At 47.2% G+C, this 19,383-nt stretch overlaps 1 protein-coding gene across 1 annotated transcript in view; it reads left to right on the forward strand.

Moving 5' to 3' along the window:
- The window catches only part of IFNGR2 (interferon gamma receptor 2), a 28,753-nt gene extending 11,202 nt beyond the window's left edge, over positions 1-17,551 (forward strand). Inside the window, exons 3-7 of the mRNA XM_047795671.1 lie at positions 3,015-3,223; positions 8,957-9,102; positions 12,301-12,460; positions 12,823-12,980; positions 16,782-17,551. Coding sequence (XP_047651627.1) covers positions 3,015-3,223; positions 8,957-9,102; positions 12,301-12,460; positions 12,823-12,980; positions 16,782-17,000 — 892 coding nt within the window. The 3' untranslated portion in view covers positions 17,001-17,551. The remainder of the gene's footprint in view (positions 1-3,014; positions 3,224-8,956; positions 9,103-12,300; positions 12,461-12,822; positions 12,981-16,781) is intronic.
- Positions 17,552-19,383: the final 1,832 nt, after the last annotated feature.

A 19,383-nucleotide genomic window follows, 5' to 3' on the forward strand; every position in this document is an offset into this window, starting at 1 on the left:
GACACTAATTTAGTTTTCTTTGCCAAATGCAGATTTGGTCATGGAAGAGAGCCTTTGCTTTTTTGTCTCTTTATCCTTAGATATTTTTACATGCTTAGGACATTTTAGTTAACATTAAATATTTTTTTTTAAAGTGTTTCACCACACCCACGACATTTGCAAGGGCCAGGGCCAGGAATCGAACCAGAGCCGTGGCAGAGACAGGCCATGTAGTTATTATGCTGGAGGCCACAGGAAAAGTCCTAAGCAATTTAATTTTGAGGCTTCTGGGACTGCAGTGTTCCATCCTCTTTCTCTCTAGTAACGCTATTGCTGTCATTAGCAATGGCAGTGCCTCTGTTTTTTGACGGTCACAAGCAGCAAAGCCAAAATTATACAGAGCACTTTGTGAGAAAATTGTAAGTGTAAATTAGAGGTTACAGATAATGTGGCTTACAGTCTGTGTTTGGCTCACAGTGTTAACGGTTTTCTCCGAATTAGTGCCAACATCTAAAAATCTGGAGATTTCACTTTAAAAAAAAAAAAGAAGAAGAAGAAGAACCCAATCTCTGGTTTTTCTTGAAAATAAAGACAGGCAGACAGCCAGGCCTTTTCTAGGTCACACCCCACCTGGCCTGCTGCCAGACCAGAACCAACGCAGCCATTTTCTCAAAGCCTTTTTTAGTTTATTTTTGTCCTAATTTTAATAGCAGTACATCCTCTTTATAGAAAATATGAAAAACCCAGAAAAGGAAAAAGAATAAAGTTAAAACAAGCTGGTGCTCAAGAAAAAGCACCATTCTCATTTTAGTGTATTTCTCTCTCTTTTCTTTAATACATCCATTTGTTTGCAGATGCGCTAGTGTGTGTAAGATTGAAACAAAACTGGGGTAACACTTCTGGGCCCTGCTTCCTTTTTTTTTTTTTTTTATCTTAATGTTGTTAAGTGTGTGACCATGTTTTTTCATATGATTTTTTTCTTTTTTTTTTTTTTTGCTATTTCTTGGGCCGCTCCCGCGGCATATGGAGGTTCCCAGGCTAGGGGTTGAATTGGAGCTGCAGCCACCAGCCTATACCAGAGCCACAGCAACGCTGGATCTGAGCCGCATCTGCAACCTACACCACAGCTCACGGCAACGCCGGATCCTTAACCCACTGAGCAAGGGCAGGGACCGAACCCGCAACCTCATGGTTCCTAGTGGGATTCGTTAACCACTGCGCCACAATGGGAACTCTGGATATGATTTTTTTCTATGTGAACATTTTTAATCCATGGTTTTTTATATGATGTATCACGCATGACTTCTTTAATTTTTCCCCTACTCATGAGTGGTGTAGACAGATGACTGTTTATGACTCCTGTGTAAGTAATGTCCTCAAACATAGGACATTACTCTGATGTTTCTGGAAGATGACTTGCTGGGTTCAAAAGGGACAAACTTAATCATTTTTGGAAGTGATGTAACAGAGGCTGGACAGTGAAATCATTGGTTGCCCAGGTATTTAACAAATATTTACACGGTGCTTATGAGGCACCAGGCCCTGATCCAGGCACTTTCCTGGTGTCCAGGGGGTCCCCCTTCCTGACAGCACTGAGAGTCAGATTCTACAGTGCACCCGCATCTTAAAGGTAAGGAGACTGAGGAACAAGGAAGTGATGTAACTGGAATTTGAACCCAAGTCATCTGGCTCCAGGATCCAGGTGTTGAATCCCTGTGCTCTGCTCCCTCTCGTGATGAGGTTGCTTTCAAAATTAGATCGCTTCAGGAGTTCCCGTTGTGGTTCAGCGGTAAGGAACCCAACGAGTATCCATGAGGATGTGGGTTCAATCTCTGGCCTCGCTCAGTGGGTTAAGGATCCCGCATTGCAGCAAGCTGTGATGTAGGTCCCAGACGAGGCTCGGCTCCGATGTGGCTGTGGCTGTGGCTGGCACGCCAACTGCAACTCCAGTTAGACCCCTAGCCTGGGAACCTCCATGTGCCACAGGTGTGGCCCTAAAAAAAAAAAAAAAAAAGGAAAGGCAAAAGGGACTTAACACCAGAATATATAAAGAACCCTTACCACTGAACAATTATAAGGCAAATAACCCAGTTAAAATAGAGACAAAGGCTGGGGTTCCCACAGTGGCTCAGCAGTAATCCAACTAGTATCCATGAGGATCCCTGGCCTCTATCAGTGAATTAAGGATCTAGCGTTGCCACAAGCTGCAACATAGGTCACAGATGCAGCTTGGCTCTGGCATTGCTGTGACTGTGGCTAGGTGGGCAGGGCAGCTCTGATTCAACCCCTCAGCTGGGAACTTCCATAAGCCAAGGGTTCAGTTCTTGCCATAACGTGTATCACTCTTGAAAACATATTAAAGGAGTTCCCATCGTGGCTCAGTGGGTAACAAATCCGACTAGGAACCATGAGGTTGCGGGTTTGATCCCTGGCCTTGCTCAGTGGGTTAATGATCTGGTGTTGCCGTGAGCTGTGGTGTAGGTCACAGACGCGGCTCAGATCCCGCGTTGCTGTGGCTCTGGCATAGACCGGTGGCTACAGCGCCGATTGGACCCCTAGCCTGGGAACCTCCATATGCCGAGGGAGTGGCCCTAGAAAATGGCAAAAAGACAAAAAAGAAGAAGAAAGCATATTAAGTGAAACAAGCAAAGTGAAAGGCACTCAACACAAAAGACCACACAGTTTATGATCCCATTTATATGAAATGTCTGGAACCAGCAAGTCCATGGAGCTAGAAAGTGGAGCAGTGATAGCCTAGGGCTTGAGGTTGGAGAGAAATGGAGAGTGACCCCTACCAGGCGCCAGGGGTTCTCTAGGGAATGAGGAAAATGTTCTGGAAATGGATTGTGGGGAGAGCTGTGCCACCCTGTGAATAGACTGAAAGCCACTGAATTGTACACCTTACATGGGGGACGTGTATGGTGTGTGAGTTACATCTCAGTTTTTAAAATAGTTGTAAAAACTCAGCTCTGGGGAGACAATGATGTGTGATGCAGGGGGAATGATGCGACAGGAACCCCTCTTTCCCTTTGCAGCAGCACCAGTCACAACTGGTACGACGTCAACAAAAGAGACAGCAGCGTGGATTGTACGAACCTCAGCAGGACGGAGTGTGACTTTACCGCCAACAGCCTCTCCAAGGGTTTCCCACGGCAGTTCAACATCTCCCTACGTGTTCGTGCCAAGCTGGGGGACCGCGTTTCCCCTTGGGTGACAGCGCCTTGGTTCGAACACTATCGGAATGGTAAGACGTCCTGGGTTCAAACCTCCTCTCACCCTTGCAGGCTTTCTTCACTTCTCTTCACTGGGCAGCACTGACTCCATGCCCCTCAGTCCTGCCGCTCACCCTCAATGCCCAGCACATGGCTGAGTATGATGGTCAAACCTGAGTATTGACCACAGAGGCTGGGGCTAGAACAGGAGGGTCACCCAACCACAGCCTGCAGGTCAAATCTGGCCCGCCAACCTATTTTTTGTAAATCAAGTTTTATCAGAAAAATGTACATATATACAATGGGCTATTATTCAGCCATAAAAAAGAAGGGAATAATGTCATTGGTAGCAATATGGATGCATCTAGAGGTGAGCATACGGAGGGAAGTAAGTCAGACAGAGAAAGATAAATTTTTTTTTTTTTTTGGTCTTTTCTACGGCCGCTCCCGCGGCATATGGAGGTTCCCAGGCTAGGGGTCCAATTGGAGCTGCAGCCACCGGCCTACACCACAGCTCACAGCAATGCTGGATCCTTAACCCACTGAGCAAGGCCAGGGACCAAACCTGCAACCTCATGGTTTCTAGTTAGATTCGTTAACCACTGTGCCACGACGGGAACTCCAGAGAAAGATAAATATTACATGTTATCGCTTATACGTGGAATCTGAAAAAAAAAAAAATGATACATGGAGTTCTCCTGTGGCTCAGTGGTTTAGGGATCCAGCATTGTCAATGCAGCAGCTTAGGTCGCTGCTGCGGCTCAAGTTCAATTCCTGGTCCAGGCACTTCTTTATGCCAAGAGTACAGCCTAAATAAATAAATACATAAATAAAATACAGATTTTAAAAATAATACAAGTGAACTGGTTTACAAAACAGAAACAGACAGACAAAAAACAAACTTATGGTTATCCAAGTGGAAAGGGGAGGGAGGAATAAATTGGGAGTTTGGGCTTAAAAGATATACCCTATGATATATAAAACAAATAAACAAGAAGGACCTACTGGCTAGCACAGGGAACTATAATCAATATCTCATGATAACCTGTAATGAAAAAGAATCTGAAAAAGGAATATATATGTATATATGTGAATATATATATATAAATGACCGAATCACTTTGCTGTACACCTGAAACTAACACAATGTTGTAAATCAACTATACTTCAGCTTTTAAAAAAAAGTTTTATCAGAGCGCAGTTTCCCCATCTTTTCATACATTGTCTGTGGCTGCTTCCATGCAGCAGTAGGCAAGTCAAGTAGTTGCAACAGGGGGATTTCTGACCTGTGGAGCCTAAATCACACTGGCGCTTTACTAAGAAAATTTGCCAACCTCTGTGCTAAATGGGTTACTAGCGTGTTGGCTTTACTGATCACCGTTATCTGGCACAACTTCTTTTATGTTCAGGGAAGATTTTAATTCAGCCTTGAATGGTGCCTGGCACAAAGCAGCTGTTCAGTAAATAACTGTCAAATGATTGAACTCACAGAAGTGCTCCCAAATATTAGAAGGGGAGTTCCCGCTGTAGCTCAGTGGTTAATGAATCCAACTAGGAACCGTAAGGTTGCAAGTTTGATCCCTGGCCTTGCTCAGTAGGTTAAGGATCTGGCATTGCCATGAGCTGCGGTTTAGGTCACAGACGTAGCTTGGATCCCACATTGCTGTGGCTGTGGTATAGGCGGACAGCTACAGCTCCAATTCAATCCTTAGCCTGGGAACTTCATGCGCCATACCTGCAGCCCTAAAAAGACCAAAAACAAAAAGATATTTGATGATATATTAAGTAAATGTTGATAATTTATTTTAGGTGTTACAATGGTATTTTGTTTATGGTTTTTTTTTTTTAAAGAGGGCTCTGATCTTTTCAGGATACATACTGCAGTAGTTACAGATGTAATAATGAAATGCCTGAGATTCAGCCAGAATAATCCAGATAATGGGAGGGCCGGGGACAAGGTGGATGGGCACAGGAGGAGCAGAATTGGCCCAGACTTGACGATGGACTGAAAGATGGGTGATGAGTACATGAGCTCTGGTTACAGTCTTCTCTCGACTTTCTCTGTGTTTGAAATCTTCTGTGATAAGAAGAAAAAAATCAATGGTTTGGAGTTCCTGTTGTGGCACAACAGAAATGAATCCAACTGGTATCCATGAGGTTGTGGGTTTGATCCCTGGCCTCGCTCAGTGGGTTAAGGCTCCGGCATTGCCTTGAGCTGTGGTGTAAGTCACAGACATGGCTTGGATCCCACGTTGCTGTGGCTGTGGCATAGGTCAGCAGCTATAGCTCTGATTCGACACCTAGCCTGGGAACTTCCATATGCCATGGGTACAGCCCTAAAAAAAAAAAATGATTTGCACTGGTGACATGAGGATGAACCATCACACATCTGGGCTATCAGGCATCACTTCAGGAGTTTCTCTTGTGGCTCAGTGGGTTAAGAACCCAACTAATATCTATGAGGATGCCGGTTGGATTCCTGGCCTCACTCAGTGGGTTAAGGATCTGGCGTTGCCGCAAGCTGCGGCGTAAGTCACAGATGCGGCTTGGATCTGGCATTGCTGTGGCTGTGGCGTAGGCTGGTACCTGCAGCCCCAGTTCCACCCCTAGTGTGGGAACTTCCATATGCCGCAGGTGTAGCCCTAAAAAGAAATGGGGAAAAAAAGGAAAAAAAAAAGCATCACTTCGGTAGGAATTGGTGGGGGGAAAAGTAACAGGAGCAGGACCTGTTGTGAAGTCGCTGGTCCAGTCAGCCCACTGCTGCCCTAGGTCCTCCTGGTCTGATAGGCTGAGGTGTCCTTGGTCCATTACTGGTGGGGTGTCACTCTGGGCCCCTCGCTGAGGCAGTGGGGTTCTCAGAGCTGCTTTCAGCACTTGTGGTCGAGTTGGGATGAGTAACCGAGACGATGCTTTACCAAGGGCGCTCGAGGGTGGAAGGATGAGATAGTGTCTGGAGGAGGCAGGCTTTGTCTTGACATCACGCAATTGTGGGTTCAAATCCCAGCACCGCCACTTACTGGCTGTTCCTCTGGGCAAGTCATATCCCCCATGGGCTTCAGTTTCCCCCTCTGGGAAGTGGGGGTGACTTTCTACAGTTGTTACGAAGATCTGGGTGGACACACAGATAAAATGCACATTTTTGAGTGACGGCTCAGGGTGTGGACGTTACCCTCGGTTGTCACCCCTCGTTCAGGGCCCGAGAGAAGGCAGACCATGGCCCTCGAGAGCCAGGCTCCTCAGGTGGGTGTCAGATTCCAGGTTTGGGACGCTCTTTGTCAGAAAGGCAGAGCTTCGGTGCTGACCTTTCGGCAGCTCAGTGCTGAGTCATCCAGGCTCCCACGCCCACCCCCACGGCTGAGTCACAGAAAAGTCTTAGAGAATCTGTTCAACGGAGGCCTGGCCCTGCAGGTCAGCATGGGCTCTGGTCGCTTCGCTGTTGGAAGGGCAGCTCAAGGATGTATGTGCCAGGGCCTGTGAGCAGGTTTAATGGAGTTTTTGTTCCTCGCAGCCCATCAGCTGACATCATTCTGGCCAAGCCCAGTCTCTGTCTGCACGTTGTTCCTCCACCAGAACAGATGAGATCAGAGGGCACCGGGCCAAACCCTGCAGGGACCAGTTACTTGGGCACAGAGACAAAGGTGTCCAGACCACATGCCTAACCCTCCCCGACCCGGGAGAGCCCGGGCAGAGCCTGGAAGCAAGAAAGAAACCCAGCCCCTCTTTCCCAAGCGTGTAACTGTTCACAGTGATAGGATGATCTGTGCGTGTAAAGTGTGCATAGATGAGCCTTTTAGAACTCGGGGGACACAACTTGTACTTCGATCCGAGTTCCTCTGGTTAATTATACAATGTAAATGCTTACTTGATCCATGCTGTGACCTTTCATTTACAGCATAGCATGAGTCAGTCTTTGGCTGTCCTATAAATTGTATGAAAAGCCTTGGGAGTTACCTTTGTGGCTCTGTGGTTAACGAACCCGACTAGCATCCATGAGGATGCAGGTTTGACCTCTGGCCTTGCTCAGTGGGTTAAGGATCTGGCGTTGCCGTGAGCTGTGGTGTAGGTTGCAAATGCAGCTCGGGTCCCATGTGGTTGTGGCTGTGGCTGTGGCATAGGCCAGCAGCTGCAGCTCTGACTCAACCCCTAGCCTGGGAACCTCCATATGCCGCGAGCATGGCCCTGAAAAGCAAAAATATGTATATATATATATATATATATATATATATATATATATATATGTATATGTATATGTATATACATATATATATACATATTTTCATATATATATATATATATATGAAAAGCCTTAACAAATAGACTTAGGATGGTAATATTTCTCAGTTATTATATGTAAGCATTGTATTGGAATGCTTAGAGGAGTTCCCATCATGGCTCAGCAGAAATGAATCTGACTAGTATCCATGAGGATGCAGGTTCAATCCCTGGCCTCGATCAGTGGGTTAAGGATCCGGTGTTGCCCTGAGCTGTGCTGTAGGTCATAGACTCGGCACGTTGCCATGGCTATGGTGGAGGCCAGCAGCTGCAGCTCCTATTCGGCCCCTAGCCTGGGAACTTCCATATGCCGGGGCTGCGTCCCTAAAAAAAGACCAAAAAGAAAAAAGTCCCCCCAAAAAAGAAAAAGCTAGAAGTCAAAGGTATTGAAAAGCTTGTACATATCACTTGTGGTTCATTTATATAGAAAATAGAGAGAGAGAGAGAGAGCAGGTAAGGACTAACAAAATCTTTTCCCCTCTGTACGGAAATTTGACCTTTGGCTCACCTTCCAGCTCTATTTCTCTGGAAATGGGATAAAGGCAGCATATAAACCATGGTATTAGCATTGCTTATGGTCGGAAGGACCCCCGAGTGGTAAACTGCATTTCAGCTGGGACCACCTTAAATGCCTGGCAGGAAGCCACACTTGGGGGCTGTTGCTGAGCGCAGGTAACTGGGCATGTCCCTGCGGGGACTCTGGAAGCTATTCTTGTGGAATTGTCGTGAGAGATATTGGCTCTTGTGGTTAAGCCAGGGAAGCTCCTGTACCTGCCTCATGTGGGTCTCAGATGCTTGAACCTGAACTGTGTTCTTGAGGGGTGGGGTGGGGGGAATTGGGACATTGGCAGGCAGGGCAGCAGCCATGTGGATGGTGGCCAGGACCCCTCCTTTCCCTGAGGCCAGAAAGCCCTAGTGCTGCACGTGGCCCCACTGGGCTTCCTGTTCTGGTAGCCCTCCAAGTAAATCTGGGGCCCAGAGCAGCCTCTCGTGGTCTTGTGTGCCTGTCTCGTTGCATGTATAAATGTGTGTGTATAATTATCATGTGTCATGTTAGATATAAGTGCAGGAGTTCCCATCGTGGCGCAGCGGAAATGAATCCAATGAGGAACCATGAGGTTGCGGGTTCCCTCCCTGGCCTCGCTCGGCAGGTCAAGGATCCGGTGTTGCCATGAGCAGTAGGTCGCAGGCGCGGCTCAGATCCCAAATTGCTGTGGCTGTGGGGGTAGGCCGGCAGCTGCAGCTCCAATTCGACCCCTAGCCTGGGAACCTCCATATGCCACGGGTGCGGCCCTAAAAAGACAAAAAATATATATATATATAAATACATATATGAAATATAAATATATATATATAATTGCAATACAACATAATACTGTGTGTATATATATATAATGTACTATATATATACTGTTAGCGTAGTATGCTATAGTACTAATGTACTATATATATAATGTACATGTAGATTGATTTTCTCTGTGATTCTATTTCAGCTACCATCGGGCCTCCAGAAAACATCTGGGTGACCCCAGAAGAAGGCTCCCTCATCATCAGGTTTTCCTCTCCTTTTGACGTCCCTGCCTCGGTGGCCTTTTTCTCGTATTATGTCTATTACAGGGAGATGGCGGGAATCCAACAGGCAAGAGCATTCTTCTTTGTGTTTGCTTTGCTTTGCTTTGGAGTTTCTGAACAGCAGGAGCAAGTCCACTCTGAAAGGGCCAAGGGGAGCAGCTCATCCCAGGACCCCCTGGAGCCCTGGCGGTCTGCGGCCTCCCCTGCAGTCCCCTGCTGCTCCTCCCTGTGCTGATGCTTCCCTTCCCCCAGATGCGTCTGCAAGGCCTCTCTGCCTGGTATCCCACGGTCCCCATTGTCCAGATCAGGACCCAGCCGGTGCCTGTGGTGCCTTTGCCACACTCCGGAGTTTGGGGAGGTTCTGTGGGCCTGTTTCTACAGTCAGGAATTTCCTACTGCTGTCTGCAAGGTTTAACGGTACAAATTTTGTGGTTTGAGCTGTTCACAAAGAGCCATGGGAATAGGTGAAAAGTCAACTAGAAGGAGAGAGAGCATTCTAGAGAGAAGGGCCAGTAGGTTCGAGAAGGCCTGGCACATTTGGGGCACTGCAGGTGCTTGCATCCGTCAGAAATACAGGCTGTGGCTGGCAGGCGGCTGGGGGTGGGGGTGTGGATAAGGTGGGTCCTACCAGAAGGGGCCCCTGGATAGCCCGAGAAAAAACTGATAGCCTTTCAGCATCCCCAGTGTCTGACGATCCAAGCTGCATTTAATGACATTTTATTATCTCTGTAAACATCATGATTTCCTAAGTTCAACATTATTACAATTTTTAATAAGAATAAGAGTTTAGGGAGTTCCCATTGTGGCTCAGTGGAAACAAATCCAACTAGGATCCATGAGGATGTGGGTTCGATCCCTGGCCTCGCTCAGTGGATTAAGGAGCTGGCATTGCTGTGAGCTGTGGTGTTGGTGGCAGACGCAGCTCGGATCCCACGTGGCTGTGGCTGTGGTGTAGGCCAGCAGCTCCAGCTCCAATTTGACCCCGAGCTTGGGAATTTCCATATGCCGTGGGTGCAGCCCTAAAAAGTGAAAATAAAATAAAATAAAATAAAATAAGCAAAGGGAAGAGGCCCAGGGGGTTGAGATCTGAAGGAATCCAGGCCTAAGCTTCCAGGAGTCTTCCTCTAGTCACACAGGACACACTGGATTCCCCCAGCAGCAAGCTGTGACAGCATGTGTGGGTCTTGTCTATATCGGAGACACTCATTAAAGACTCGGTGTCCAGGGCTGGTACTGGGGGCTGGTCCCACAGGCACCCTCCGACCAGCACATCTACCAGAGCTCCAGACTCCCAGAGGGAAAGCAGATGTTTAGCATAAAAAAATTGTTTATGCAATAAACCATGCTTATCAGTTCAGAAATGGTGGGAACGCTCCTGAAACCCAAGTTCCCAGATGCCTGCTCTGGGGCAACCTTGCAAGTCCTTTCTAAGGACAGCAATCTCAGGCCCGCATGATCTGTGATTCTAACTTTTGGAGGTGCCAACTGGCTGCCAAGATAAACTTAAAAGGAAAGTTATCCTTAAAGTTGCTGTACAGGGCATTACAAGCAGACATTTTTCCCCTCTGCCCTGGCAGTCGTTACTATTAAACAGGAGGAAAAAAATTAAAAATCATCTATATCTCTGCTATTCCTATATTATATAATCATTTTGTATGTTTTAAAATAAGACCATGTTCTGTTGAATAATCTGCCTTTTTTTCAGTCAACATATACAAAAGCAGCTTCACCAGTCCACGTTTCCGAGCGTGTGTTAAATATGACCATTTCGAAAGCCTATGTTTACTGTATCTCACATTAAGAAAGCGGTCCTGGAGTTCCCTCCCGTCATGGCTCAGTGGTTAACAAATCCGACTAGGAACCGTGAGGTTGCAGGTTCAATCCCTGGCCTTGCTCAGTGGGTTAAGGATCCGGTGTTGCCGTGAGCTGTGGTGTAGGTCGCAGACGCGGCTCTGATCCCGCATTGCTGTGGCTCTGGCATAGGCTGGTGGCTACAGCTCCGATTAGACCCTTAGGCTGGGAACCTCCATATGCTGTAGAAGCGGCCCTAGAAATGGCAAAAAAAAAGACCAAAAAAAAGAAAGAAAAGAAAGCAGTCCTTTATAAGAAATCCTATATTGCCATAAGGTGGTATATCTTTTTCTTGTCTCTTTGTGGCTTGGTGACAGTTTGTGCAGGATGAGAATGAGGGGCCATTGACTGGACACGTGGAGGTGACAGGACCCTGGTGGCAGGAAGAGGCAGGGAGGTAGAGAGGAGGCAGAATCCTCAAAAATCCAGGATCCGACTTGTTCCTGATTACATAAATCACTAAGATCATCTCAACCCAAACTGTAAAAGGAATCAGCACATTTCAGTTAAAACCAACCAGAAGCAGGTGGGGAACCCAAGCAACATTATTTCCTAGAATAACTTTTTTCTGTTTGTTGACTGCCTTCAAGTAGCTTGATGAGATTCGCCATGAAATACAAAATGTTCATTTGAAAGGAGAAAATTTTGTCCCAGAAATTGGGATTGGAGTTCTCTTGTGTCACAGCAAGCTAAGGATCCGGAGTTGTCGCTGCAGCGGCTGGGGTCGCTGCTGTGGCAAGTGTTCGTTCCCTAGTCCAGGAACTTCCACATGCTGTGGGCAGGGCGGGGGGGGGGGGGCAAAAAAAAAGAAGCTGGGATTTGCTAAATTCCAGACTTGTACCCTCTGTTGCTTGCAAGGGGTCTTGTGGGCCCTCTTACCTCACAGCCAGAAACACGGCCCTAAAGCCATACATGTCTTGAGGCTACTCATCAATTTTCATTTATTTTTATTTTATTTATTTATTTGTCTTTTTGCCTTTTCTAGGGCCGCCTCCATGGCATATGGAGATTCCCAGGCTAGAGGTCTAATCGGAACTGTAGCCGACGGCCCATGCCAGAGCCACAGCAACGCGGGATCCAAGCCACGTCTGCGACCTACACCACAGCTCACAGCAACACTGGATCCTTAACCCACTGAGCAAGGCCAGGGATCGAACCCGCAACCTCACGGTTCCTAGTCGGATTCGTTAACCACTGCGCCACGACGGGAACTCCTACTCATCAATTGTCACAAATAAAATTGGTCCTCTGTAAGCACGTGTGATACTTATAAATGCTCTTTCTTTAAAACAGAATTGCCTATCCTTTGGTTGGTGCATTCAGTGTGAAATTTGAGGAAACACTGGGGAAGATGGGGCTTGACAGTGTCTCAGTGAATAACTTTCATGTGTGATTGCTGGTGTTTTTTACGCAGGTGACGCAGCCTTTCAGGAACAACTTCATCACACTGAATGATTTAAAACCCTTAAGAGTATACTGTTTTCAAGTCAAAGCAGAACTGTTTTTGGTCAAAGAAAACATCTCTAGATCCGGGCATTTAAGCAACATGTCTTGCTCCGAAACAACAGCCGATGGTAACGTGCTTTCTTAAGGCCTTCCTGAGCTGCGGGGGAAAAAAAAACGCCCCTAAAATAGTGCAATCAGGGACTGCTTATGACGTGAAGGGCGGTGGGAATGGGGAGACCCATAGAGAAGGGGCTGAGACAGCACTTTGCCGGAGGCATAGCGAGCGCGTGGGGAAATTTCCAGTGGCAAGAGCTGCTTTGTTGTGCGATGGCCTTCGTTCGCTGCCTGCAAGGCTGGGTGGAGGAGCCCTAGTATCCACCCATTCTCCTGGGACAGGAACCCCATTTCCTGTAGAAGCGGATGACACATGACTCGATGTTTGTGTCCCAGGGACGATGGTCATTTGCTCACATTTATGTCGTCTCTTTAGCGTCTACCAAGCTGCAGCAAGTCATCCTGATTGCCGTGGGAACCTTTCTGTTGCTGGTGGTGGTGGTCGGGGCCTGTCTCTTTCTGGTCCTGAGATTCAGAGGCCTTGTTAAATACTGGTTTCACTCTCCGCCCAGCATCCCGGTACAAATAGAAGAGGTACGTGTGTACACATCTAAAAGGGTGACCTGGGCGTTCCCTTCATGGCTCAGCGGTTAATGAACCCGATTAGGATCCATGAGGATGCAGGGTCGATCCCTGGCCTTACTCAGTGGGTTAAGGATCTGGCATTGCCATGAGCTGCTGTATAGGTCGCAGACGCGGCTCAGATCCCGAGTTGCTGTGGCTGTGATACAGGCTGGTGGCTGTAGCTCTGATTCGACCTCTAGCCTGGGAACCTTCCTGTGTTGCGGGGCGTGGCCCTAAAAAGCATAATCAATAATTAAATGGGTGACCTGCCCTCCACGCCCCCAGTAACACCCACGAGGATAGCAGTGGACAAGGCTGGGGACACAGATTTGAGCTATATGTGGTGTTTGGCTATTTGCACACCCAGCTTCCCAGTGGCTTTATTCACAAGAGCCCAAAAGTAGACACAACCCAAGTGTCCATCAGCAGATGAATGAATAAATAAAATGTGGGCTATGGAGTTCCCACTGTGGCGCAGGGGGTTAAGAATCCGACCGTAGCAGCTGGCCTTGCTATGAAGGTGTGGTTCAATCCCTGGCCAGGGAATTTCAGTATGCCACAGGTGCAGCCATAAGAGGAAAAAAAAAGTGGTCTATACGTATGAACAGAATATTACCCAGCCTTAAAAAGGAAGGGTGTTCTGACACAGGCTACAGCATGGATAAACCTTGAGGACATTATAAGAGAAATAAACAGTCACAAAAAGACAAATACAGCATGATGCCGCTAATACAAAGAATGTAGAAATCATGGTTTCCAGGGTCTGAAAGGAGGGAGGAAATGGAGAGCTAGTGTTTAATGGGGACTTATTTCAGTTTTGCAAAATGAAAAAAGTGCTAGACACAGGAGTTCCCATCATGGTGCAGTGGAAACAAATCCGACTAGGAACCATGAGGTTGCAGGTTCGATCCCTGGCCTCGCTCGGTGGGTTAAGGATCCGGGGTTGCTGTGAGCTGTGGTGTAGGTCGCAGACGCAGCTCGGATTACCAGTTGCTGTGGCTCTGGTGTAGGCTGGCAGCTGCAGCTCCTATTTGACCCCTAGCCTGGGAACTTCCATGTGCTGCAGGTGTGGCCCTAAAAAGACCAAAAATAATAATAATTTTAAATGGCACAAGATTGGGCTGGTCGGGCCTGGCCAAGAGATAGGCTGCAGGAGTTTCCTCTGGAAGCAACACATCAGTCCTGGGCCTTTGGTGACCTCCCCCAGGGAGCCTGGCCAGGGGACCCAAGGCAGTGGAGACCACCGGGCAAGAGCTTGAGCTTTGGGTCAGACGTGCATGCGAGGCTTCTAGAGTAAACACACCCAGAGCTGTGAGCTCAAAGCCTTTACACCGAGTGCTCGGGGACATCGCTAGTATTTTAAAGGATTTAAGAGAGAAAAGTGGAGTGGGTGAGTCTTATAGAAAATCCTGTTTTCCTGCCCAGCCCAGCCCCCCTGAGGCTCTGTGAGCAGCCAGGCTCTCTAAGAACACAGCTGGGACATTCTTGGGATGAGAAGCTAGCTGATAGAAGAATATTTTTTAGAAGTATTTGCTTCTGGAAGTTTATCATCCTTCAGTAAAATCAAAGTAAAATATTGGAAACAGGAGTCCCCCTTGTGGCTCAGCAGGTTGGGAACCCAACATAACGTCCATGAGGATGCAGGTTCAATTCCTGGCCTGGCTCAGTGGGGTGGGGATCCGTGTTGCTGCAAGGTGCCACGAGGGTCAAAGATGCAGCTCGGATCTGGCATGGCTGTGGCATAGGCAGCCAGCTGCAGCTCCAATCTGACCCCTAGCCCAGAACTTCCATATACCACAGGAGTGGCTATTAAAAAAAAAAAAAAAAAAACGGAGTTCCCGTCGTGGCGAAGCGGAAACAAATCTGACTAGGAATCATGAGGTTGCAGGTGGGATCCTTGGCCTCAATCAGTGGGTTAAGGATCCGGCGTTGCCGTGAGCTGTGGTGTAGATCGAAGATGTGGCTTGGATCCTGCTGTGGCTGTGGTGTAGCTGTAGCTCTGATTTGACCCCAAGACTGGGAACCTCCATATGTCGTGGGTATGGCCCTAAAAAGCAAAAAAAAAAAAAAAAAAAAAAAAAAAAGCAGAAACAGAATCTTATATTGTTATAGCTAGTCTAGAAAGACAGACTGGTGTTTCTAGAAGAAGCTCTATAATCTCTTGTTTCCCTTCATTTGTCATGAGATGTTTAAAGTACACAGACATTGATCATTGTCCAACTATAAATGTAATAAAAGTCATTAAAATTTTTTAAAAAATAAAAAGAGAAAAAAATTAACAAAGTACACAGACATTGTGCAAATTACATTTAATTCCCTACTGACCCCTCCATCCGAATGCTGCAGGATCCCACTTCTGTGAAGCATCTGAAATAGTCAAACACAGACTTCCTGTCATGGCTCAGCAGAAACGAATCCAACTAGAAACCATGAGGTTTCAGGTTCGATCCCTGGCCTCGCTCAGTGGATTAAGGATCTGGCATCGCCGTGAGCTGTGGTATAGATCGCAGACACAGCTCGGATCTGGTGTTGCTGTGGCAGCTACAGTTCCAATTCGACCCCTAGCCTGGGAACCCCCATATCCCACAGGAGCAGCCCTAAAAAGACAGACAGACAGACATATATACATAAAAATAAAATAGTCAAACTCATAGAAACAGAGCAGAATAGCGGTTACCAGGGCCCAGGGGAAGAGCAAGGGGAGAGTTGCTTTCAAATGATACAAAGTTTCAGTTATGCAAGGTAAGTTCTAGAAATCTGTAGTGAACATCGTGCCTATAGAGAGTCCTGTGCTGTGCACTTCAAAATGTGTTGAAGATGGACGTCCCCTTATGTATTCTTACCGCCAAAAAAAACCACCTTCCCTGGTTACTGTTGTGCCAGTGTAACAACTCTCAACTTAGAATTTTATTCGCAGGCATAATCTCTCTCTCCCAGTAAAACTAACATCTGGACTCTCATCAGTGAATTTACTCCTAGTCGTTCCTTTGGGGCTTGCATCTAAAACATACAGTCTTTCGGTTCATTTTCCGGGGAAAGCATGAAAAATCTGTATCAAAAGTCACCCAAGTTACGTGAGAACAGTGAATCATGTTTCACTTAAATGTCTAAGGTTTCACAAGAGCGCGTGATGGATTGTTCCTCTTTCCATCCGCCAGCTCTAAACTGACTATTTTAGTATCTTTCAGCATTTGCAAGCGCCAGGTAGGTTTGGTAACTTGCTCATCAATGGCTGAGCCCACAGCGGAGGCAGGAAGGACAGGGGACAGTTAGGCCCTGGGGACCACTGCTTCACCCCCGAGGACCAACGCTCCCTGACTCAACCAGGGCTATGCTGCCACGGCTGTGCACCCGCCCAGATCCTCTGTCCCTGGGGTGTTGTGTGAAGTAGCAACAGCCTCTGGATGGAGTGGCTGGGAAAACGCTCCTGAAGGTTCCCTGTTTTCCCCCATGGGAGGTGAACCAGAGGTTCCGCTTCCTCCTTCCCTGAAAAAGTAGAGACCTTTCAGGGATTAATCATCCACAAGCCAGAACTCGCTTTTCCTGAGCTGTGCCCTTTGGCACCTCAGAGTATTCCCTGGGTTGGCCCTTGGATTCACGGTCAGGTGATTGAGATGAGGGGTGAAGGTGTTTTGTGGGTGGACAGAATTGGAAGTTATCCTTGGGCGAAAAAAATAATAATAATAGGATTGTGTCAATGAAACAAAGTAAAAAGATCTGGTATCTTGAACTGAGAACCTGATTGTAATAATGATTTTCAACCTTTTCAAGTATTTAAAGGACCCGGCTCAGCCCATCTTAGACGCCTTGGACAAAGACAGCTCGCCAAGAGATGATGCCTGGGACTCTGTGTCCATCGTTTCATTTCCAGAGAATCATCAAGAAGACACTCTCCAAAGCACTTTGACCCAAAGCACTGTCTCGAGCCACCAGCCTATGGATGGAGCACCCTCAGCCGATACAGCTGCTGATGTATCTGTCCCGGTTTGATGGAGCCACTGCTCAATTTCCCTGTCACAAAAAGACCTATGGGTGGAGTTCCCTGGTGGCTCAGTGGGTTAAGGATCCCTTGGTGTCACTGCTGAGGTTCTGGTCCCTGCCATGGCATGGGTTCGATCCCTGGCCTGGGAACTTCCACATGCCGTGGATGTGGCCAAAAAGACCCCAAAGACCCATGAGTACCTGGGCAGAAGTCATGGGTCTTGTGGGAGAGACAAACTTTTTTTTTTAACCCAAAATTTCCTAAATCATACATGTGTTTAGCATGATTCTACATACCAAAAAAATAAGGTTTCTCTTAAACACTAAAAAAGCACTTAATTATTTGTTAGCCAAGTGGCACCCCCTCTGATATTTTGTACATTGCTGGTTGGGCCACGCAGTCAGGAGACGGGGGTCCCCTTTAACTCTAGCAAGAAACTTGAGTACTTCGGGCAGGTAACAGAACCTGTCCCAGCCTGTGCCAACAAGGGACACTGTCCCTTTCACGTGCAGATTCCTGGCTTTAAATGTGATTAAAACTGTAAATAATTTTCTAGTAACTTAAGGGTCTTTTTTTTTTTTTAAGCTGGAAATAAACAACTGTATAATTAACTTTTTAAAAGTCTATGTGAAGTTCTTCTACTTCATCTTCTTTATTTTGGCCTATTTTCTGCAGTTTCAACTTTTTAAAATTCTCTATCTAAACCTTTGTTTCCAGAGTTCCCGTTGTGGCTCATCAGGTTAAGAACCCAACATAGAGTCTGTGTGGATGCGGGTTCGATCCCTGACCTCGCTCAGGGGTAAGGATGGAGCGTTGCCGTGAGCTGCAGGATAGGTCACAGATGTGGCTCAGATCTGGCGCTGCTGTAGCTGTGGTGTAGGCTGGCAGCTGCCACTCCAATTCAGTCCCTGGCCTAGGAACTTCCATGTGCCCCAGGTGGGGCCCTAAAAAGAACAAAAGAAAAAAAAAAAGAAAACTTTTGTTTTCCTACCTCTCAGTAGAGCTACCGAGAGGCCTCATGGTCATGCAGCAAGAACTTTCAACCTGTATCACTTGATTCCTTGAAAAGTTATGAAGGGGATCTTTCAGAAGCTGCATTTGCGCTTCATTTATCTGTGACGTGTCACATGTGTTGAGCAAGGTGTGTAGAGAGGATTAGCTAGTGGACCAGAGTGATAACCACTGGGCCTGCAAGTCTCCTGTCAGTGCAAGTAGTGATGGGGTCTTTTGTTCAGAGGACATGGATTAAGAACCATTTATAGGAGGATTTCCTGTCGTGGCTCAGTGGTTAACGAATCTGACTAGGAACCATGAGGTGGCAGGTTCGATCCCTGGCCTTGCTCAGTGGGTTAAGGATCCGGCATTGCCGTGAGCTGTGGTGTAGTTCAGATCTGGGATTGCTGTGTCTCTGGCGTAGGCCAGTGGCTACAGCTCCAATTAGACCCTTAGCCTGGGAACGTCCACATGCCATGGTCCGGTCCCGGAAAAGACAAAAAATAAATAAATAAAATAAAATAAAAGGGGGAGTTCCCATCATGGCTCAGCAGTAACAAACCAGACTACTATCCATGAAGATGCAGGTTCGATCATTCACTGGGTTAAGGATCTGGCATTGCCGTGAGCTTGGTGTAGTCTGCAGATGCAGCTTGGATCTGGGGTTACTATGGCTGTGATATAGGCCAGCAGCTGTAGCTCCAATTGGACCCCTAGCTTGGGAACTTCCATATGCCATGGGTATGGCCCTAAAAGAAACACACACACACACACACACACACACACACACAATTTATAAGACCCTTAACATTAGGAAATAATGTTTAGCTTCATTCCCCCTCTCCAGCACACACACAGTGACATGTTGCTGTCAGGTCTGCTTTAGAAAGAAGCCCCTGCTGGCAGCCTGACCTTGACAGTGGGAAGAGGAGATGCTGATGGTTAAGTATACGGAGCTTCCAGCCCTAGTTGATGGAACTGATTTCTCCCCCTTTTAATTGGGGCCTGTGCCTCTGGTGAGGAATTGGCTCTTGGGCTGACTTTCTAACCAGTCATTGTGTACCCTGCCATCCAGAGTGACAAGAGAGAAAAAGTCACCCACCCCCACCCCAGCAGAGTCCCCTTATGAGATGTCTACTTTATCAATGAGTTGCCATTGTGGCTCAGTGGGTTACCAACCTGACTGGTGTCTATGAGGATATGGGCTCGATCCCTGGCCTCACTCATGGGTTAAGGATCCAGTGTTGCCATGAACTGTGGTGTAGTTCCCAGATATGGCTTGGATTTGGCGTGGCTATGGCTGTGGCATAGGCTGGCAGCTACAGCTCCAATTCAACCCCTAGGAACTTCCATATGCTGCAGGTGCAGCGCAGAAAAGAAAAAAAAAAAAAAAAGGAA

This window comes from Phacochoerus africanus, chromosome 1 (genome assembly GCF_016906955.1).
Source record: "Phacochoerus africanus isolate WHEZ1 chromosome 1, ROS_Pafr_v1, whole genome shotgun sequence".
Classification (NCBI taxonomy): domain Eukaryota; kingdom Metazoa; phylum Chordata; class Mammalia; order Artiodactyla; family Suidae; genus Phacochoerus; species Phacochoerus africanus.